Source organism: Poecilia mexicana, unplaced genomic scaffold (genome assembly GCF_051168715.1).
Source record: "Poecilia mexicana isolate PSO_F unplaced genomic scaffold, ASM5116871v1 scaffold_21, whole genome shotgun sequence".
In the NCBI taxonomy this organism is placed as follows: domain Eukaryota; kingdom Metazoa; phylum Chordata; class Actinopteri; order Cyprinodontiformes; family Poeciliidae; genus Poecilia; species Poecilia mexicana.
The window spans coordinates 17,755,113-17,776,841 of record NW_028263390.1 but is presented as its reverse complement, the minus strand read 5'-3'; the positions used below and the strand labels follow the sequence as shown (position 1 = coordinate 17,776,841).

Genomic DNA, 21,729 nt, shown 5'->3' with positions numbered 1-21,729 from the left:
TACACCAAAGTTCTCACCTGAAGCAAGGAAACAATTTGACAGCAACGATTTTTTGTTTGTTTGTTTTTATAATAGCGCAATTGACGTAAAAGCAAAAGCACATACACGATATTCAGGATTTAAAGTGAAACTGCTGGATTAAAAAAGCAATAGAGTGTTCAAGCTGGTGCAAGAAAATAAAACTGAATTCGAGAGTTAATAGAACAGAATAGACTATTTTCAGATTATTTTCTCTTTTTTTAATCTTACCTCTTTAGATTGACCTAAATAATTAAGTTGCATCTGAATCGTTCCTTTAAAACCACACAATGCAAGAATCACACATTTATCTTAACATAAGGGAATACATTAATTTATGTCCAGACTTTATTTTAGACTGACGGGTATTAATTCTTAATTTTATGTCAGTAAAATATAACCGACTGAAATACTTTACCCTGTACTGCATATGTACCAATAAAATATACCCCACTCCATATATGCAATATAGAAAAGCCTTTATATTCTTGCATTGGTTTCTTCTTAGCTGAGTGATATGTGGATTTAATCAAATAAATTGTTAGTATTATTTTTTGACTAAACTCTGTTCTCATTCACTTAATGCTATTAAAAGCAGGAAGTAGGATTTTTAAAAAATATTTCTATTCAAATAAAGTGTTCATTTGTTTATTTTGCTAGCTAGCCTTCCCCATATTTCATATTCTTAACTATAACATTTCATGAGATTAAGATTCATCATCAAATTCTGTTTCTCTTAGCTTGTTTCTTAGTTATGTAGAAGAATAAATTTGTATTTTAAGAAGCTTCGTGACCATGCTTATGGTAATAGAAAGTGAGTGGGCTTAAAGTGAGAAGGCAATGCAGGGAGGTGTTTAGGTCACTGAGGAAATCACACAGATGCAGAGTTTAAAGCAGCCCAGAGCTGAAAACAGTTGCATATCTTTATTCAGAGAATTCATGCTGCATAGATCAGGAGATTTTTACTCAACATTCTGAATCATCCCTAATTAGCAGCATTGCCACAAAATATAAACACAAACCTTGGGTTACTTCAGGCTGCGCCAGAGTAAGATTGTACTCACAGGGATGGCCAGACTGAGACTTTTGGTCTCATTAGTGTGACACAGATGCTGTAAGATCTAGTTTTGCTTCTGCAGAAGGGTTTATTAAAATATGTTGTCTCAGCGTTGACACACACAAAAAACTTTTAAATACTTTTTTTAAAAGTAAGAATTGCGCATTTTGTGATGCCTCACAGTCTAATGTTTCCGATTAAGAGGGCAGGTCTTCCATATGTAAATCAGTCTGTTCCTCTTTTCAGGTTTTGACAATCTAAGAAATTGTAGAATAACACATTCAACCAGCACAGTTGTTAGACTATAAAATTGTTCCCATGCTGTTTAAACTGTACTAATGTTTTGTTGTATTACTAGAAAAGTGTTTCTAAACTTTTGATTTCTACTTAACTAAATTTTGGGGACTCCTGTAATTAAAAAATAGAAACACAAGAGGGCGCAGCAGTTGACTTAATGTGTGTGCTCTGTCCGTGGTGCTGAAAATAAAACTTTGTTGACAAGATTTTATTACTAAGTACAGTAATGCATTGAACTAATACAGACACAATAAAACCAAAAACAACACACAATAAAAAATATGAATTCAATAAGTTTTTAAAAGAAAGAGGGGGAAAAAAAATTAAATATTCCATCATTTTGCTTCTCCATTATTTATTATAGTAATCAGTTTACTTTCCGTCCATATGTGATTTGCAAATCTTGTTTATACTCTTCTACATGCATTAAAGCCTACATCAATTTGAAACCATGTGGTTTACTGTCTTTTTTAAATATTATCCAAATCCACAAGACCAAAACAATCAACAATCAAGTGACAGTGTGAAAAAAAAACCTCTGCCTTTGTCTCTGCTAAAGCTGAGTTTGTTATTTTCATCCATCTATGTAACTTATCTTATTTTTCTAGTATGTAGTTTTTGTATCAAACAAAATTGATTTATTCATTCATCATAAGTCATTTTTTCACTGTGTTTTCTGATATTGTGCAGTCCTAACTGCACTGAAAGAAAAAAGCTGTTCAGTTTACTTAATTTTATTGTGTACATCCGTCCCACACAATGCAAATAAGTAGAACAGACATATTTTCCCTCTTTCCCTCAAATACTTAAAGCTCGTCAAATCAACATATTTTATTTACATTAGATTACTTGAAAATATTAAGTTGAAACTACAAACATTTTATCTCTTACCATAATGTAAATATATTATGTATTATCAATAACTTTTTTTATGTCTTAGCAACACTATTATAATGAATAACACCAGCTTATTTTTCATTGCCAGTATTACTCAATGAAATTGTGTTGGGCGAACACAATTCTATCATGTTAATGGAACACATGTTACAGCTTTAAATCCTACTTAATTTTTTCAAGTTATCTATATACCTTTCTAATGTAAAAAATTAAATAAAAAAGAAACAGATCTTTGACAAGAAAGACAAAGAGTGCAAGTGCTGCTGAACAATTGAACTTTATTTAAATGAACATTTCTAAATCACACCATTTTGTATTTAACATTTTTTACATTTAAGACACATAACCTTTTTAAATCGAGTCTTACCTGAAATACAATTTTTATGAACAAACATGTTATTTAAGATATGAAATGATATCAAGTTTTGGTATATTAATATTTAAGATATAACATGGATAAGAAAATATAATAGTTAAGCTTTATAAAAAATATTTAACATGGTATAGAAAAGTATTTCAGATTTTAACAATGTTTTTGAACATGTAACATGACATTAAAGCTGCAGTATGCAAGTAAGCAAATTGTTTTTTTTTACATGTTTGTCAACATTATAACAATGTCATGTCAGTGGAAGACAGCGCTGGATTTCTTCCACAGATTGTCTTGCTTTCCCTCGTAAAAGACGAGTGAAATTTTATACAACTGTTTTTAAAGAACTTAATTTTTATAAGTTACACACTGCAGGTTTAAAAGTTAATCTGGAACATATTTGTACAAGAGATATACAAGATTATGTAGAAAAGTAAGTCAGATTTCAATAACACTATTTGACAGGGTGCCCATATGGCTGACATGAGATAATATGTAAAATAATTTTTTTTAATAAAAGTTACATTTGGCAGCATACATGCTCAAAAAAGTTCAACATGTATGATGCTGATAATTTTCTAAATCATTTTATCTTTTATAGATATGTTAAAGGTCAACCTTTAAGCTGCTGTATGTTTCACTGAGAAAAAAGTTTTTTTTGTTTAAACTATCACTATATTATTACATTACAAACAATAAAACATCAGACAGAAAATTGGTGAAAAAAACTGAGCCTCGTCTTATACAGACACAACGTACTGATAGTCCTAACTAATATGTAAAAAGAAAGTTATAAAAGTTACGTACTGCAGCATTAATTTCATATTAATACATGTTCAAACAGTTTGTAGAAATCTGGCTAACACTTTATTTGACGGGGGTGCACAAGACTGACATGACACTGTCATGAACATAAAAGAGTCTTTATAAATGTCTATGAATGTTGTTATGAAGTGTCATTTGGTAAACAATGACACTTTTAATGCAAAGTTGCTCCAAAAGTTGCATTAAAAGTGCCAACTTTGCATTAAAGTGTCATTATTTACCAAATGACACTTCATAGCAGTCATAGACATTAGTAAAGACTCCTTCCTGTTCATGACAGATGCTATGCCAGGTTTATGATAGGTTTCTATCAACTTTATTGAACATGTACATGCTGCAAAATGTAACTTTTGTGACAATTCTTTTGTACATATTTGTTAAAATTATGTCAAGTCTGTATAACACAGCTTATTTTTTATATCATCAGTCTCATGTTTTACTGTTTACTATGCAATATCATAGTGATAGTTTAAACAAATATGTGAAAAACCTATTGCTTATAAATATCACATACTGCAACTTAATAGTTGACCTTGAACATATTTCTGCAGTTAGTTATTAAAAAATAATAAATTTGTGTCCTGCAATGAGGAATACAACAACAGAAAACACGAAAAGTGAACATTAGTTAGCCCATATATCAGTCCAACAAGTATTACAACAGCTGTTGGCACACTATTCAAATTGGACACCACCCTGATGCCTTCATGGACGATCCCGATGTCTTCATGTGATGAAGTCTTTCAGATGAAAAACGCCGGTGGTGGTGGTTCCAATAGCCTCTTCAATGGTAGCTTCATCCACACCCTATGTGAAGTGATGACAAGTTAATCTCTCTTTCTCTAGACCTAGATGCATCTATATATATAGATAGATAGACAGACATTTCTCTATAAGAGCTATCTCTAAAAGGTTGGACAGATCAATGTAAATTTCGATGAATATAGATATATCTCAAGTATATCTAAATGTAGAGATAGACATAGATGAATGTATCTATCCATGTAGAAAGAGATATACATATCTAGAGAAATCTAAATCTAGATAGAAATAATTATGTATGTACAGATCTAAATCTTTCTTTATGTTTAGATATATATATCTATCTCTAGTTGTGTAAATACACATATAGATACATACCATATACTCCTGGATGAGCTTGGCTGGATCTTCTCCCATATACATGCAGACTTCCTTAAGGACACTCCCATGCAGCATCAACATCTTCACACTGAAGGAAATTAATGGAATTAGAATCTTTTTTCAAGCCTTATGCTTGAAGTTTAACAATTTACTTTACACAACTATTTTTAAAGTGAAGACATACAGTAAAGTTTGAAGTGAAAACAAGCAGGTGTAAAAGTTAAAGGTGAGAACATTTAACACAAGAAAAATGTAATTGTCTGCATTAAAAAAGTTTATCCAAAAAGATTGATAGTTGTGTTGTGGCTACATCACTTACCTCCTCCATTTGTGCAACAACTTGTCCTAGCATTTGTCCAAGCTGTCCTCCTCTTCTTTTGAACATCTTCATCAGGTTGTCAAAATGGAGATCCAGCTGAGACAAGAACTTTGACTGAAGTGGTATGGTGGTAATTCTCTTAAACTCAAGAGTTTATCTGAAAAAAAGAGCACAAAGTAATGAGCTTCAAATGTTCAACACTTGTAAGAGCCCAACAATCACTGCTGCAGAAGTGAACAGTCAGGTAAATGTGCCTAGACATCTTAGATTAACATTACATCAAAAAAAAAAATATATATATATATATATATATATATATATATATATATATATATATATATATATATATATATATATATATAACATTGTTTAAAAAAACATACGTCACCATCAACACTTTTTAGTAGATATTTACAGAGGGCACTTTACACAAGACTTGAGCATCTGGAAGACATTTGGATTCAAATAAGATTCTGAATTTATACTCGATACTGTGCTCCAGCCCAGCGCGCTGGAGCATTGAGCCTTGCCCTCCACATAGCGCCGCTGCCGCGGTAGAACCATTACATCAGCAAAACGAAACATGGAGATGGAGAGAAGTATTAACGTAGCGCAGTGCACCACAGATAAGGAAAAATAACGCAGAAAACAGTCGAAGTACTCAAAATCCCTCTTATTCGTATTTTTGTCGCTCAGTAAGCGACGCTAAATGCAGACCCGTTACCATAACAACAGACAATGGTTCTGTTAGTGTGCTTGGGAGAAAGTAACGAGGCAGTTTTGATAGCTCGATAAGCTAGTGAAAAGCCACTAGCTTGCAAAGTGTTCGTGTTGCTTTTTTCCTCATTGCTACTGAGTCAGTTACTTACAAATTTAATCAGTAACAACTGTTTTTTGTGAACTACTTTGATAAACGATGATGTACTGATCTGTACTAGAGCTAAGCCCCGGTGCTAATAACGGTAGCTAGCAAAGTGAAAACCAAAGAACATGCAGACGGTTTACAAATGACTTCTCATACAGAATGATATTTTTGTGGAAACATTCCCAACTACAAAAAATAATATTTAAATCACTTACCTAATCGGTCCACCTCCAAAGACTTGTCTTGTGGTCTTGTGGCTGAATAGTCAGAAGAAACTGTGCGGCAATCGCGATATCTTTAAAATTATCTTGTTTCACTTCTTATTGGTTAAGATTCAAAAGCCCGCTCTTATTATTGTCCAATCATATTTAATCCTTGTCTTTGTTATATTGCATCATTTCCGGTAATGATGAAACATGATTACAATGGTTTTAGTAATCTAATTTAATCACGTTAAATCAACATATGAAAAATGTGTAGTTTCATTATTGTTGGTTATTAAGTAAATTGTTCTTAATTCAATTGTGTAAATACAAGAAAGATGACTGAATTGTGTAGTATTAACTTATTTAGTTTGTGCAAATTCAAAAACCCCTCAATTCTCATTTTTTCAGTGTGGCACTGCAAAAAACTACAGGTGTGATTCAAAACTTTCCACAAACATAAGAAAAACATTTAAAATGAGGTGGTGTGTATTTTTAAAAATATATATTAAAAAAATGTGTTTACCTTAAGAGTCCAGGATGTTGGGCTATACATGTATAGATTAGATGCATAGACCCAAAACATTTTCTCAAATAAGATTGGTTTCAATTTAAATTATTTTAATGCAAGAACAGATGACATATTTAACATAAACTAAACAGTGAATTGTTTGGAATCTCAACAGTGAAGCATAGTGCTGAAGGTTTCATGATTTGGGGAAGCTATGCTACAGCTGCACCACCACAGAATCACAAATTTAGCCATATTATCAGAAAGTGTTTGAGGAAAATGTGAGACCATCTGTAAAAATAACAACAAAACCAAGTTGGACCCCGAAACGTGACAATGACAACAAACATACCAATAAATCCATCAATCCCTGGCTTAGAATTAGAAAATGGAAAGTTCTGGAGTGAGTCAAAGTTCACATCTTGATCTTATTAAGAGCATCTCTTTCTTTCCTGAGAGACTAATAGATGTCTACAAATAACCAGATACAAATATAAGAATAACTACAAATGTAATAATATAGTTTTACTCAACCAAAGTAACACTATATTCTGGGGATTTAATGCCCTAACTTTTTCCTCATAACAAAAAAAAAAAGTTATGTTTACTTTACTGAGTAACACAAGGTAAATAAGTTATAACTGAAGGGCAATTAAATCATTGATCTTCCAGGTATATAAATAAAGTGCCAAGACTTGTCACTCTTGTGTTTTGTTTTCACCTGGTTATGTATATATGATCGGAGACAAAACAGCTACAACAAAAAGAGTGACGTGGCTGCTTAGAAAAACCGTCTTCCACTCCTTCTACAAATATTCAGTCGTGTTATTTTTAGTTTGTGCCTCGCCTCGCAAGCTGCTCCCCTGTTTAAGGCATTGGTGTCGGAGCTTTCATGGCTGGATAAGCATTGTTCTGTTGATTAAAGATTACTCTGAGTGTTTCTGGTTTAAAGCTATGTGACGGGATCTGACAGAATCCACCTGCAGGCCGCGTGACAGCAGAACTTGTTCCGTGCGTGCCACCACACCTGGTTTTCACAAAAAATAATTAGCCTCCATTCAGCCGGTGTGACTGCTTCTCTGGGTCGTTTCCCACGTCGCATTTTAATATCGGACTGCTGTATTTTGGTAGGTTTTTTTTTTTTTTTAAGCATCGCTTTAAAGTATTGCTATTATCATTCCTGCTGTTTATGCGGTGAAAAGCTGCTGCGCAACCAGTTTCTTTCCTCTGCCCCCTTCCTATTTTGCCGCATTGGACTTAAAGACGAAGCATTGGCGTTGGATAATATCTGAAATTGGATTCAAGTCATAGACGGAGACGAGCGTTTCTGTTTTTATGAGTCACATGTGTTTTTACTGATGGGATTCATTGTCCTCCGGGAATATTCGGGACACGGGACAGAGGAGAAAAGGCGGAGAGGGTCGCAGAAAAAACGCGCAGGACAGCCTGAAACTAAAGTGGACTGTTTCCAGCTGCCAGACGGAGCCGAGCAGGTACGATGAATGAAACAAACAAAAAAATGCTTCATGCTGTGTGCAAACGGCAGCTGCACAGATTCAGCATCTGCAATGCCCTAAACTAAATGACTGACTAAAATACGGCACATTTTTTTAGATATGTTGACCTTAAACTTCAGTCACCATCAACCAGTTTCAGATTCTGTGTTCATATTTTGTTCCTAACAGTTTAGGGTTGGTTGTTATGCAGAGCTGTCGAGCCTAATAATCTCCATTAAAGGTCGGTCTCTCTCTCCCTCTCTCTCTCTCTCTACCATTGAAAACAAAACTGCTTCGCGTCTTTTTTTTAAATTTATTTATTGAGCTGAATATATCAAGTCCCCAGAGGGGGTCAGTCGTTGTCTTTTCCAGACATGGCTCTCTACCCAGGGTGATAATACAACTCGGGAACCAATGTAGGACTTAAAAAAAAAAAAGGGAGGGATGTGGGGGGTGGGAGGGATTATTATATCCTAAATGGGGATTATCCAGCTCTCCAGAGCTACTGCCCTGTAAATTTTAGCATTGCTGAGGCAACACATCTGAGTCAAATGATTAATACCTCATCAGAATCCCGTCCAGTTTGGCAAAGGCTGAGAAGGGATGCATCTGAAAGTTGCTGGGCAGTAGTTCTTGAAGACTTCTGTCCTAAATTATTATGCACCATGAGCGCTGCAAGAAAGTCTTATCTAAAGCTGAAGTTGGTGACTGTTCAATGGAAATGCTACTTTTGAACATTTTTAGGGGTTTGGACAAAATTTGACCCCGTTTCATTTAAGATCATAAATATTTGGAGCTTCATTTTTATTTATTTTCTGGAGATGTTTTGCTGTGAGTCATCCTCCATTAAAATGTACATTAATTCTTATGTCCAAACTACAGCAAGGCTTCATAAAACATCTGGGACAGTAGAGGGCACTGTTTGATACCCAGTCAGGTCGGATGATGGGTAACCATAATGGCAAGGACAGCTACAGCACTTCAGATACAGGTATGTATTTTTTTTCACGATGGCAGTATATGTGGTTGGACAGCTAGTGATATAGTTAGAAATCTACAAAGGTATTAATCAAAGAGCTTAAACAAGCAAAGTAAATTAAAAGTCTTTCTGATGCATCTGATGAATAGATTTTTATTTTAATTATGAAAGTTGCCTGGTTCTGAACTCTGTGGCATCTCCATACAAAAAGGTTTTGTTAGTTTTTAATCAAGACCTTCTTATGAATACAAATGTCTGCTTCCTATTTAAGGCCATTGTATTACTCACTGGTCTAATTTTGGGAATTGAGTGGACAGTGACCAAACCTAGGCTAAAATATTGCACAATATTCAATATGAAACGTTTCTCAACAACAGTGCCAGTTTCTTCTGCCAACCCCAAAGATGATGATTTGCTCAAGAAAAATGGATGTGTCATGGTGGTTCAAAATCCATTCCAATTTTAAGATAAATCTCAAATTGTATTTGTCTTCAGTAGTAATTTAATGCGATGTACATTAAAACTGCCATTTGCATGGAATGTTTACAGAATAAAAGGAGCAGATAAATGATTCTGGGTTCTCGGCAAAACTGGGTTGAGTAACATGGCTTTAATTCTGGCTTGCCTTTAAAAAAAGTTGTTTTTTTATTATTTTTCTTTTTTTCAGGTTGAGATAAAACACTAAGTTGCATCATTTCACATCAACTATTTATAGACTCCTTTTCTCCTCCTTACATTTTTGTTTCATCTGTGTAAGTGTAGAAAATCCTGATTTGCATACAGATCAAAACCAGATGTTTTCATTTTGACCTGATTTAGCAGCCCAGCAGGTATCTTAAAACATTAGACTCTTACACTTGTGCTTGCTGCTCTGCTGCATTACCGCTTATATTTATACATTCGGGATGTATATAAAAAATGAGCAAAGGAACATTTCTAGGCATTTAAAAATGCTAAATTGGGGAATTGCATGGCTGTATTGCAAAACCTTGCCTGTGGCTCTGCTTTTTCCACAGATACTTTGTTCTTCATTGCAAAACAGCCCAGCTGTCATTTTGTTTAATTAGCACAATATGGTGCTCATCTCCAGTCAAGAATGTTTGATTGGCAGCTCACTGTTACATCCCTCACTTACATCTGTTTAAGGTTTCCTCAGCTTGCCTTCCTTTCTTAGCTGTCAATATGCAGGAAGTTTGCTCCAGCCGTAGGAGGGGAATAGCACTCCTGCAGCTACTGAGCAGACTAAAGTATATCACACTGCTGCCAGGGAAAAGATGAGTCTGCAGAATCTTGCAAGGACAAGGAAGGAAGATGTGGGGAATAATGAGATCCCTGTAGACTGCCAAAATTTGTACCCTAGAAACCAGATAAGATGTGCATCAAACAAACCAATTAAGCTTTGTCATCACATTAAACAGTTAATGTTTCATGATCAAAATAACACAGTGAAATCAATAATAGTTATGAGAGGGCTTCATTTTTTGTAAACAAGAAGCTTGTGATGGATGTGAATGCTTATTATGAGCTGTAAGAGTTCCTGCTGAGGATCAGGGAGAATCTTGTATCCTTTTTCTTGCCCCATGGGAGATCAGTATGTTGTTGCTGGCCAAGTTATTGGCAGGAGATGCATTTTGCTGAATCACTCAGCCCAGTACGGTAAACTGTTCAGTGGACATTGCTCTCATCTGCATCGAGATAAAGGGAGGAGACGAAAGCATTGCAAATTTTTGCAACTTCTCAGACATTTTCAAACCTGAGTGTGTTTTACTGTTAATTCTCTTTCATCAGGTTCCCCTTTAGACTTCTACCACACACCTCCTACCTCACCCTCAGAGGCAGAGTTGGCTGCCATGGCTTCACCCTCTGCAGCTTCGACTGATAAGGTGCAAACTTCATCACCGGTCGCCAGCGCCCCGCCCTCCACCCCCTCCCCAGCTGCAGACTGGAAACAGAAGCTCTCAGCTCCCTCGGAGTGGGCAGTGATCTGCGTGGAGAGCATCAACTCGAGTGATGCAGCAGCCGGACAGGAGACGGATGTTCCGACTGCGCTGCCGTTGCCCCGAGAATCGCCTTCAGAGCATAGCTGGCAGGAGAGAGACAGCGGGATGGAGCCGCAGGCGGCAGCAGAGAGAGCCGGAGAGGAGATGACCCTGGTTTTACTCAGCCTGATGGAGCATTACAGAGCTTCACTGGGCCTAACCCCCAACACTGATATCACCACAGGAGCTGTCGGTAGGCGCTGGTTTCTCTGTTTCTTTTCACAATTGATGGTTAAGACTATATATACTGAAAAGCTAGATTAATCTTGAAGACTAAAAATTATTAAACTATTGTCATAATTTAATAATTTTGTGATTAACTAAATAATTTATTAGGCTGGTTTCTTAAAATGAAGAAAAATAGCCTAAATGAAAAGTCTTTTTTTTAATGCAACAGCAAGCAAGTATGTTTAACAAATGCGTAGAAGATATAAACTGTAAACGGGGTAACGACTGCACCAATATGACCTTTACAGTACCGGTAGTCGGAAGGAAAACAAAAACATGTTCTTGATGAGCTTTAGAAAAAAACATCAGCAATCACCAATTTGCAGATTGTGTACTGTAATTTCAGCATATTCCACTGGAAAGATGAATTGGAATAATACAACCATTTTTTTTGGAAGCCGCTTGAGATCACTGATTGAAAAACTGGTTGAAAACATTTAAGGCAGCATTAGAAAACATCACCTTTACATTGTCTAAGCCAAATGAATATTATTACAGGAAATGTATGAGGGCACCAGCAGATTCTAAACCTGCACAATTTGAAAAGTTCCCATAGTCTGATTCTTGGAACATAGAAAATAAGTAAATTGAAAGGTATTATTCTCTTATTATTTAACTGTTGGTCTGAAATCATCTATATTTTATTCACAGTTCATTGTGATGATCATGTCAAAACTTTTCTTTTTTTTTTAATCAAGTCATTTCAGTATGTTAGCTGGACAAAAAAAGCAAGCTTTCCATTACGGATAACCATACCTGTATTTGCTACTAAAGCCACACCTGTATCTGTTTTGGTTCAACTTGTTTCATTCACCTTTTCAGAAATGCTGAGGCGTTTAATAACTGAAAGGGAAGATCTTGTTGAGAAGCTGGACATGCTAAAGGAGACACTTAGGGTAAGCTTTGCTGGACCTATTGGATACCTGGTCCAGATCTCCATCACTCATATGAAACATGCTCTTTGAGTATTACATTTCAGAGCATGATGGAAAAGAAGTCTCAAGCTTGGACACAATATTTTTGTTTTGTCTTTTTTGTAGTTTCCTTTTATTTATTTGTCACACAGATAAATGATTAGCCTTCTATGCTTCATGAACCAGATGCTAATCCTAGGATTTGGTCTTTAGATTGCACCAGCGTGGTGCTTTGTAATACAGTCCACACCTTAACTTTTTTTTTTCCTCCTCAAATGCAACTTTGCAAAGTTATGCCATCTTTCTCTTTAATAATTCTCATTCTCCTTGCAAACAAGACGAACTGGAATATGCTGACTGAGAGCTTTAGAGTCTGGTATACAACATGTAGCCCTTCAATAATTTGTTTTTAACAAGCAAATGAAAGTCTGGCTTCAAGGTGAACTTGCAGACACATTGTCTGCTCTGAAGAATCAGGGTTGCATTGGAGGTTTTGAATGTCAAACACCCTGTGTGGTTTTTTTTTGGGGTTTTTTTTTTTAATTGCTTAGAAATACTTCCAAGATCGATGGAAGAATTGTAGTTTTAATTATTGCAAATGTCCTTTAGAAACTCAAAACTGGGCTTTAAAAAGTGTTCACTACGTTCTTCAAGGTCGTTGTTTTCAAAAGGTACTTTTAATCTGACAAACCAGACTCAACAGGACATATATTCTGCTCTATTGAATATGGCTGTAATATGCTCAGCCCTGGAAGAGAAATGATTTGTTTGGCAATTTCTAAACAAACTCTTATAGTCATCTAAGGGAAGATATATTGTGTACTACAGTTAATGTAATTTATATTTATACCATTTATATATAAAAAACATTGTAAGTTCTTTTTTTCTCATGCCAAAAAAATAATTTTGTTTTCTATGAGTTTTGTCATAGAAACAGAAATGTTAGGAGTAACAACTCTTTATTCACTTTAAGAATATTCAACCTTAGTTACAGATGACTGTTTTGCTCCCAGACAGAGAGGTTGGAGTGGCAGCAGTTCCAGTGGGACTTGCAGACTGCCGTGTCCGTGGCCGACAGGCTGCGACTGGAATCGGATCACTCTCTGGGTTTGCTCCAAGAGAACCACAGGGCTCTGGAGGAGCAGCTGGCGCTCACTCTCAGGAGGCAGCAGGAGACCGAGCGCGCGCTGGAGAGCCTGAGAGCCGAGCACAAAGACGTTTGCTCCAAACTAAATGAAGTCATTGTGCTGCGGCAGCAGGAGCAAGCAGAGCTGGATGCTCTGAGGAATGTTTGTAGGATGAAAGATGAACTGATGGATGAAGAGGTTAGAAATAAACTTCAAAGCAAAGCTGAAACAGAAATTAGAGATGGTGGCAATGGTGAAACTCACGATCCTTTTGAGACAAAAGGATCAGAAAATGTTGAGCTGACTGGAAAGGGAGTAGCTGAGGGGTGCATTCGGACTCTGGAGAAAAAGAAAGAAGTCGGACGTGGACCAAGAGATCCACGGAAGATAGTGATGTTGTCTGAAAGGTCTTGGTGAGTGTACGTGACGTTTCACATGACGATCACCCACAACTGCATCATACAGTTACAACATAATTTTGATCTTTAGGAGCCTGTCTGGTCTTCCACTGCAAAATTCTTCAAATCAGAATGGGACTTCAAAAAACGCAAGTGCAACACTACCCTTATGCAAGGTATGAAATTCTCAGTGGGTGTCACCAGCAGGATTAAAATAAAATTTTAAACTGCTTTTTTTATGTTAAATTTGTTGATTCTCTCCTACAATCCATCCAGAAAGAAGAGCCAACAAAAGGGAAAAGAACAGACCGGCTTTTGAGGAGGCAGGACAGTTGGTCTAACTTTCACACAGGTCAGAATCAATACTTCTGTGTTGAGGTTTGTAACGTGACCCATGTTGCACAGATTACATCTTGCTTCTGACACTTTAAATTTCATGTTGCTAGTGCATGCCACTATCTAATTATTGTTGAAAATTGTCTTGACTCAGAGCTACACAAATAACTCAAGGATATATGTGCAAAATCCACAAATGCTCCGTTCCCTGTTTTCTACTTAAGAGAAGTTTCTATTCTGCAGAGAAGATTTCCCCTGAGCTCTCACTTATTTTCTCAGCTGTCAGGAGCAGGGCTCCATGTAAATCTAGCTAATCAGTTTCTATGTATTTTGCTTTTGCTGTGGAATTGTTGATGCATCTTTGTCTCACAGGAAAACCAGAGGAGGATCAAGCCTCGGATTCAGTGAAGTAAGCTGCAGTTTTTTTTGTGGTGGAGCCGTTTTGCCATTGAGGCATTTATGTAAAAGAATGACTAATTGGTCACTTCCTATGCTTATTAAAGCTAAAAGAGTTGGTGTAGATGTCTTTGTAGCTCAGTAAATCAGAATCTAAATTGTATGTATATATTTAGTTTTTCTACAAAAACATAGTATTGACATGTTATAGCCTGCACAATTATAGGAAACACCAGCAGACAGTCACTGACAACATTCGCAACCAAAATAAGTTCCAAAAAGTAACTGCTAATAAACCTTGCTGTCAAGAGCGTAATATCCCAGCATATTTATCACTTCACTATTTTGAGAAACAATTGCAATAAAACTATTCTATATTGTGCTAAAAATATCTGTAATTAGCCCACATTTTCCTTTTTCATCCTACTCTCTAGCAATTTTGCATTCAGTCATGCAGTCCTTTCGTAACTTGAAATATTATAGCCTACCCTAACAAATATTGAATCCAAGCAGTCCTTTGTAATAACATTACACACTTCACTATCTAAGCTAAATAAATTTTCAGTGATATTCTAATTTATTGAGAAGCTTCTACTAATACACTTAATGTACAATGTTATTGAACGTAAATATTAATTTAGATATAACTGGATTTTTTGTTTTGTTTTTTTGACTTTCTTGTCTTGACCTCAGACCTCAGGATGGCTTCAGTGCTTTGCTGAGGCGTCATGGTGGTTCCAGGAGAAACTCTCTGCTGCGGTGGTGCCAAAGTCGTACCCAAGGTTACAAGGTTAGAACAGAGTCTTGTGTGTAATACTCTACATAGTTGGTAGTGACAGAGAATGAAATCTTTTTAGTTGTTCTATGATGATTATAATTATTCTTGTGTGTTGGTCTGCAACAGAATATTGAGATCACCAATTTTAGTACCTGCTGGGAGGATGGGTTGGCATTCTGTGCGGTTTATCATACCTACTTGCCAACTCGTATCCCGTATGACATCCTCACTCCAGCTGACAAGGTAAAACTACAACCTTGGACACAATGAAGGTTTTGTGGACGAATGAGCCTTCGTCCACAAAACGGCACCTTCCCTTTGCTGTTTTCAGGAAGGTGATCTAGAGCTGCAGCTGCAGTTTCATTAAATGCCTTTATGAGATATTGGTAAAAGCCAATGACTTCTGAATGTAAAATGTGCTCTGTTTGGGCAGGAAGAAAACCTGGGCCTTGCGTTCAAGACGGGAGAGAGCGTAGGAATCTCTGCCACACTGGTGAGACTTTAAAAAGTTTTTTTTCAAATGATGCATCAAATGTTCTGTGCATATATTTAAAATGTTTTTCAGCTTCAGTCATTTTGTTGGTTAGGGAAACAAGAGGTGGTTCTGCCAGTGGTTTGTAGTGTGTTTAAATGGTCTCATTTTCAAAAGATAAAGTGCTCCTTGACTGTTTAATATAGACTTTTTCTCTTAATAGGAATCATAAGTTTCTTGCAGATCATCTACTGTTTTTCAATCTGTTAAGCTCTGAAGTTTATTGGACTGCAATGTCTTTTCCCATTAACTTTGTGACAGACAGTGGAGGAGATGCTGAAGGCAGATGGGCCAGACTGGCAGAGAGTGCTGGCATATGTCGAAAGCATTTTCCGTCACTTCGAGATGTGAAGACAGGATCCAGTGACTTGCACTCTTCCATTTTCCTTTTGTGAAGAATTGGGAGCTGAACTAGTGAATCAGTGCTCTTGCACACAAGTAACTCATCTGTCAGGATTTAAAATGTGTCAGAAGTGTTGAACTGGCATTTTTTTCCTTTTGTGTCAAATACAATATCATTCACTCAGAAGCAGGTGCTTGCTGACTCCCTGTGGAAGAAACTATACAGCATTTCGCCCGTGGAACACTTTATTTTTCTACTTGCACAGCAACTACACTGGATCTGGGGAATAAGATCTAGGACAAAGAAGTGAAGCAGGATGATCACCTGCTCACCAGGTACTTCTGTGTTCCAGTCAGTGCATAAATTAATGCACTGAGTGCATTGATTTATGCAATCTATGCACTTAATTTACTTTAAAGAGCACTTTATTACCAAGTTAGCTATGACAATGTAGCATTTTTGGAAGAATATATTGGCATCTAGATCACTTTATCCTAACTATTTATTATGCACCTCTTCTCTAATCACTGTCTTCATTTATTCAGAGTGGGATCAGACATGTAGTACAATTTTATGCTAGAAATCAGGATTTTACCATGAGCACTCCTGTCACTGAAATGTAAATGTACCTCTTTGCTTTTTTTAAATGTTATGATTTTAATGCATTAATAAAGTATCTATCACAGCTTTTTATCCCCTTTGTATAAATAACACAAATACAGAGAAAACATTTATTTTTTTTTTACAGAAAAACAAATTACATTTTATATATATATATATATATAAAAAAGATGGCACTAAAGTAAATGTTTCAGTGGAATAAAGTGGTTGTAGTGTTACATGTAACAAATAAATACAATGCAAGAAACAACTCAAGGATTTGCAAGAATGCGTTCAATACAACCATATGAAATATTAGTGGTATAAAACTTAGACCTAACATCAAAAACAGGATCTTAAATACATGATAATACAGAGAAGCAAAACATGAAAAGAAAGCACTCTTGCATTTGACCTGGTCAAAAATAAATCCTACGAAGCTGGAATAGCGCCTCCAATAGGTGGTGTTGACAAAGGTGGCAGGAGGAGAGCCTTCAGTTTTGCAGACATGGCTGCTATTTCCGGGTCCTGGGTTTCATACATCTTCACCAGTCTGGCAAATTTAAGGACGCCTGTGAGGGACGCAGCGGACTGACGTGAGTTACATTTATGCAAAACAACCGTCCATCTGTGAGACATTTGTTACTGTATCAGTAGAGCAGTGTGAGATTCCATTACAGAGTGCACTAATTTGTTTATAAATTTATTCTAATGTATAAAAAAATTATCTTCAAAGTTAATCGTTTTACATATATATTCATTTAATCGTATAACTGTCAAGTTTTGTATGAATTTTGGAAAACCTGAAAGTAAATTTTAAAAAAAAAGTCAAGTCTAGGATATTGGGACATTTCCACAAAGAGGAAGTCTAACCTTTTTTTTTTATGAAAAACTCACCACTTATCTGATCACTTGAACTAAATATATGCTATTAGTAGCTAAAATCTGTAGTCATCAAAATATGAGTAGAAATTAATCTAAAAAAAATCAAACATGGTCACGAAACAAACTGCTTATTGTTCCTTAGTTTTTGTTTCAGAAAAACTATTAAATATTGTAAGATATAACCTTCTCCTTCATTGTTGAATCCATACGCCTTGATTACTTCCTGTTGAATCTGAGTGGCCACAGGAAGCACGAGCTGCAGCATCTTCCCCATGTCGTTACAGGCGCTCTCCCGAGCCTCATCCATTCGCGCAGCGTTCTCTGGCACTGAAAAGGCCTGGATCACTTCACTCAGCACCACTGGAGAACAAAACAAGCATCTGTGGTCACTTTGCAAACTTTCCAAAGTACAAATGAATACCTTCACAACTGCCTCGATCAGTAACTACCTGACAGACTGCAATTTATATAACTACCTTATTCGATTTACTCTACACCTCAGGCTTCAAGGTTAATTTTGTTTTCTGTCATTGTTGGAAAGGAGCAGATTAACCTACAGTTGTGGATATGATTGGGATCATTTTGAGATGCATTATGAGAAACTAAAAAAAATGTTAAGTTAATTAGCAACTCTAAGGTTTGCTCTAGTTAGTTGCATGTTTATCATGGCATTATGATCTAAAAGCATTCATTCCTGGGCCTACCCTTTTTCTAACTGCTTCAAATAGATGAGAGCCCAGCAACCTTTCTGCAAGGATTAAGCATGTGCTTAACAACAATATCCAACAAATCATATGTTGGATCAGCAGCAGAACTATTCATTCATCTTTTATACCTGCTTATTCCTTCCAGGTTTACAGGCTTTGATGGACTTGGAAAGACTTATTCAGCTACTAAATACTAACTTGAAGGGATAGGGGTTATTTGTGCAGTCACATCCATGGGAGTGAATACTTTTGTAAAACATGCAAACGGAGAGGGCATAATGTCTCAGGAGCAACATTTTTAATCATACTGTATATTTCTGCAGACGATTGGTTATGTTAATAAAACTTCAATCATTAGGAAGCTTAGGAAAATATACAGGATGGATGACTAAAGAGAGCGATGACTGCTTATCCAGCATTTTTTAAACTATTTTGTTTGCTACGTTGGAGGGAAAAGTCAAACAAGAAGGAGGGAAAAGTCAAACAAGAAGGAGGAAAATGTTCCTCTCACCTCTGGTTTGTTCAACGGTCAGTGTGGGTTGTTGGGCTGGAGCCGAAGCCATGATGTCTACGGTGGAAAGGGACAAAACACAATAACAACCAGTCTATTACAAATGTATCTCTGTTCAGAACTGGCGAACTATAAAGAGTTAAATATAGCGTTTTAACCGTTCTAGTCAAGAAAATGAGAATAATGTACAAATATTATGACAAAACACGTAAAAAGACACTATGCATAAAGAATAGTATGTGTATTGGTGAATCGACATTATTTATAAGTTATAATACTAATTCATCTAACAGAGTCCTAAGCAATGGCAACAGAAAGCAACGACAAATATATATGTTCACAAGACGGAATAATCTAAAAATAAGAAACATTTAAGGTGCATGTTCTCACCACTGATGAAAACACCAGCCCAGAAAGCTAGCAACAAACAACCCTAAGGAAATGTCGTAAATTGACCTAAACCAACAAATTTACGACAGTTAGCGACAGGACCTCCGTTTTACAGTACATGTCAACGTAATACGTAAATATACCTCGAAAAGCTTGCAACCTTGTGAAATCACGATTAGTTTCTTAAATTGAAAGACAGTCAGGCTTTTGAATTTGAGTTTTTTTTGTGTGTGCCTCTTTTATTTATGACATAATTCTAGTGACGAGACAAAGAGGTGTTCTTCCCAGTTTATGGTGAAGAAGCTGCTTTTCCACGTTGAACTTGGAGCTACGCATATGGAGCAGAAGCTCGCAGAGTTTAGAGCCCGAAGACAGGCGGAAAAAGGCATGAAAAAGCCCGAACCTGCTGGTCCTCAGCCCGGAGATCAGAGAGGAGGAGGTCCTGCTGTTCAGCCTGACAGCAGTCATCAACCAAAGGAGCCCGAAACCAGCCAAGCTGCAATCAGCAGCTCTCAAGACAGGGTAAAAGATCATACAAACACATTAGCAGAGTGAATATTGATTTTAATGAGACATTGTTCAAAAAAATGCGGGTAACTCAGTCTGAATTACAATAGATTAGTTGCATTTTAAAGGTTTCTACAGGTGTAAGTAAATATGCAACCATTATTTTAAATCTGCATATAAAATACAATGTCAGAATCATTCAAAAATATATGTCACATTAAAGATAGACGTAACGATCTACTTCTTTAAGAACCTGAACCCAGGATATATGTTTAATAAATAATATCTTAGCAACTTCTATGAATTCCCTGTCAATGTCTTAGTCTTCCATTTGTATTCAGGTGTACTATTAAACAAAAGTATTTACACCTCTTAAACTTTTTCAACTTAAGCCTTGTCTTTTGAATATTTCAATTGTTGCTTTGTGTAATAAACAAACACAAATCAGTGCATAAGTGAAATGGAAAGCAAATTCTACATGGTTTTAAGAACATTTACACTTGAAAACCTATAAAATCTCATTGGTATTCAACAAACCTTAGCCACCTTTTGTTTCATTTTCTGTTTCAAGTCTGTTGGGAGTGCACTCCTATCAGAATCACATGTCTAGAGACTGAAGTTCTTTTTTTTCCTTTATAACCTGGCCCATCCTCAGTCAGGTTAAATGGAGAGGTTTTGTAAATAATCAATTTTAAAGTTTCTCCAGAGATCCTATCCTTTCCTCTTCACAATTCTACACTTTAGCACAAGTGACCAACTTTATGTTGCTCTAGAACATTAATGGAAATAATTTTGTGTTTATGTGACTGTGTAAGAAAAACTTCAAGTTTAAAAGTGCATAACACTGTTTGTGGCATATGTGTAAACAGTTACCATAATGTTCATCTTAGTATTTGCATACTACTGTACGATGTTTTCAATTAGCTTATATTCTGTAATCCTGGGAGCCGCTGACCTTCCGTCATGTGTCCTGCAGGACTGTAGAGACTGGCTGTTAGACAGCACTCTGGGACGATGGTTTGCTTCAAGACAGCTGGTCCTCTCCAACATTATGCTGCTCAAAGTGCTGCTGTGGGTGGTTCTGCTGGGTCTTTTTGTTGAACTGGAATTCGGACTGCCTTTCTTCGTCATCTCCCTGTTCTACTGGCTCTATGAAGGACTGCGCAGCCCAGAACCTAGAAAGCCAGGAGAACTGAGTGCTTACTCTGTCTTCAACCCAGACTGTCAGCCTCTCCTTGGCTCACTCACTGCTGAGCAGCTGGAGGGGGAGATGGGCTACAGACCTCTGGCCAACAGATAAACCGCTTGTCACTTGCATAACTGAATGGGATAATTCGAGATCTTTGTTGTTTGGAAAAATGATTATGAACTGTATTTCTTATGTATCTATTGCACATTAAATTAACGCCGGCATACTTGTTGTTTTGTTCCCTTCTATGCTGCAACACTTGTTATAGGAACCTCAGATGTAAATGTATATAAAACCTTTATCTACATTGGTCTTCTCACTGTTTGCCTTTCAAACATTAAATACCTTGATTGCTGAAACTTCCCTAAATGCCAGGGATAATTTGGGGACTACTCTTATTATTATTATTATTATTATTTTTATTTTTTTTTTTTTTTTTGACCACAGTTTGTTTTTAGTTCTGTTTGTTTTAATTTTCAATCAGCTTTATTTGCCAAGTTTGTGCTCGCAAACAAGGAGTTTGACTTTGATTCCACTTTGGTCTCAATGTGCAGACATTTCAAATTTAAACATGTCAAATTTGGAGGACAATAAATTGTTTTTTGTTCTTTTATTTTCAAATATGGAAACGTACTATTTTTTGTAAAAGAAGACGATGAAGTATTGAATTATGCACCCTGGGAAATTATGTGCCCCATCCATCAATAAATGATTCTTTTCAACATAACCGACCTTAAATAAGTCTTATACAAATGCTAAATGCTGGACCATGACAGTGATGCTTTACTATCTCAAAAAATATGAAAAGGTTTGAAGAAATGTTTCAGTTTCCAGACTTTACTGCTCATTGCCTAATCTGGAAGATGAAC

General features: G+C 36.2%; 3 protein-coding genes across 5 annotated transcripts; 2 read left to right on the top strand and 1 right to left on the bottom strand.

Moving 5' to 3' along the window:
* Positions 1 to 7,413: 7,413 nt before the first annotated feature.
* Positions 7,414 to 16,756, top strand: LOC106911147 (cytospin-A-like). Of its 2 annotated transcripts, XM_088001838.1 has the most exons (13): positions 7,414 to 7,632; positions 7,907 to 7,998; positions 8,884 to 8,992; positions 10,769 to 11,212; positions 12,070 to 12,143; positions 13,175 to 13,701; positions 13,778 to 13,862; positions 13,963 to 14,038; positions 14,395 to 14,431; positions 15,112 to 15,208; positions 15,323 to 15,439; positions 15,630 to 15,689; positions 15,990 to 16,756. In XM_088001838.1, exons 3-13 carry the CDS (start codon positions 8,944 to 8,946, stop codon positions 16,077 to 16,079), a joined length of 1,656 nt encoding a protein of 551 aa, XP_087857964.1. In that variant the 5' UTR covers positions 7,414 to 7,632; positions 7,907 to 7,998; positions 8,884 to 8,943; the 3' UTR covers positions 16,080 to 16,756. The 2 variants fall into 2 exon arrangements, with proteins under 2 accessions (XP_087857964.1, XP_014833388.2); XM_014977902.2 differs by having other exon boundaries at positions 7,414 to 7,998.
* A 32-nt stretch (positions 16,757 to 16,788) lies between these two features.
* Positions 16,789 to 19,678, bottom strand: grcc10 (gene rich cluster, C10 gene). 2 transcript variants are annotated; one of them, XM_088001840.1, is made up of 4 exons: positions 19,568 to 19,678; positions 18,775 to 18,831; positions 17,740 to 17,916; positions 16,789 to 17,243 (listed from the first exon to the last, which is right to left on the bottom strand). In XM_088001840.1, exons 2-4 carry the CDS (start codon positions 18,824 to 18,826, stop codon positions 17,104 to 17,106), a joined length of 369 nt encoding a protein of 122 aa, XP_087857966.1. In that variant the 5' UTR covers positions 18,827 to 18,831; positions 19,568 to 19,678; the 3' UTR covers positions 16,789 to 17,103. The 2 variants fall into 2 exon arrangements, with proteins under 2 accessions (XP_087857966.1, XP_014833406.1); XM_014977920.2 differs by lacking the exon at positions 19,568 to 19,678 and adding an exon at positions 19,165 to 19,232.
* Positions 19,293 to 21,587, top strand: saysd1 (SAYSVFN motif domain containing 1). The gene is made up of 2 exons (XM_014977910.2): positions 19,293 to 19,686; positions 20,648 to 21,587. Exons 1-2 carry the CDS (start codon positions 19,456 to 19,458, stop codon positions 20,969 to 20,971), a joined length of 555 nt encoding a protein of 184 aa, XP_014833396.1. The 5' UTR covers positions 19,293 to 19,455; the 3' UTR covers positions 20,972 to 21,587.
* Positions 21,588 to 21,729: the final 142 nt, after the last annotated feature.

Excerpts from the sequence above, each read along its gene's own strand:
- LOC106911147 (XM_088001838.1), top strand. The coding sequence starts at position 8,944 with ATGATGGGTAACCATAATGGCAAGGACAGCTACAGCACTTCAGATACA. Across the intron at positions 12,144-13,174 it reads TGCTAAAGGAGACACTTAGG|ACAGAGAGGTTGGAGTGGCA; the intron begins GTAAGCTTTGCT and ends TTTTGCTCCCAG. Across the intron at positions 15,440-15,629 it reads TCCTCACTCCAGCTGACAAG|GAAGAAAACCTGGGCCTTGC; the intron begins GTAAAACTACAA and ends CTGTTTGGGCAG.
- grcc10 (XM_088001840.1), bottom strand. The coding sequence starts at position 18,826 with ATGGCTTCGGCTCCAGCCCAACAACCCACACTGACCGTTGAACAAACC. Across the intron at positions 17,917-18,774 it reads GACCGTTGAACAAACCAGAG|TGGTGCTGAGTGAAGTGATC; the intron begins GTGAGAGGAACA and ends TTTGTTCTCCAG. Across the intron at positions 17,244-17,739 it reads ATTCAACAATGAAGGAGAAG|GCGTCCTTAAATTTGCCAGA; the intron begins GTTATATCTTAC and ends CGTCCCTCACAG.
- saysd1 (XM_014977910.2), top strand. The coding sequence starts at position 19,456 with ATGGTGAAGAAGCTGCTTTTCCACGTTGAACTTGGAGCTACGCATATG. Across the intron at positions 19,687-20,647 it reads TCAGCAGCTCTCAAGACAGG|GACTGTAGAGACTGGCTGTT; the intron begins GTAAAAGATCAT and ends TGTGTCCTGCAG.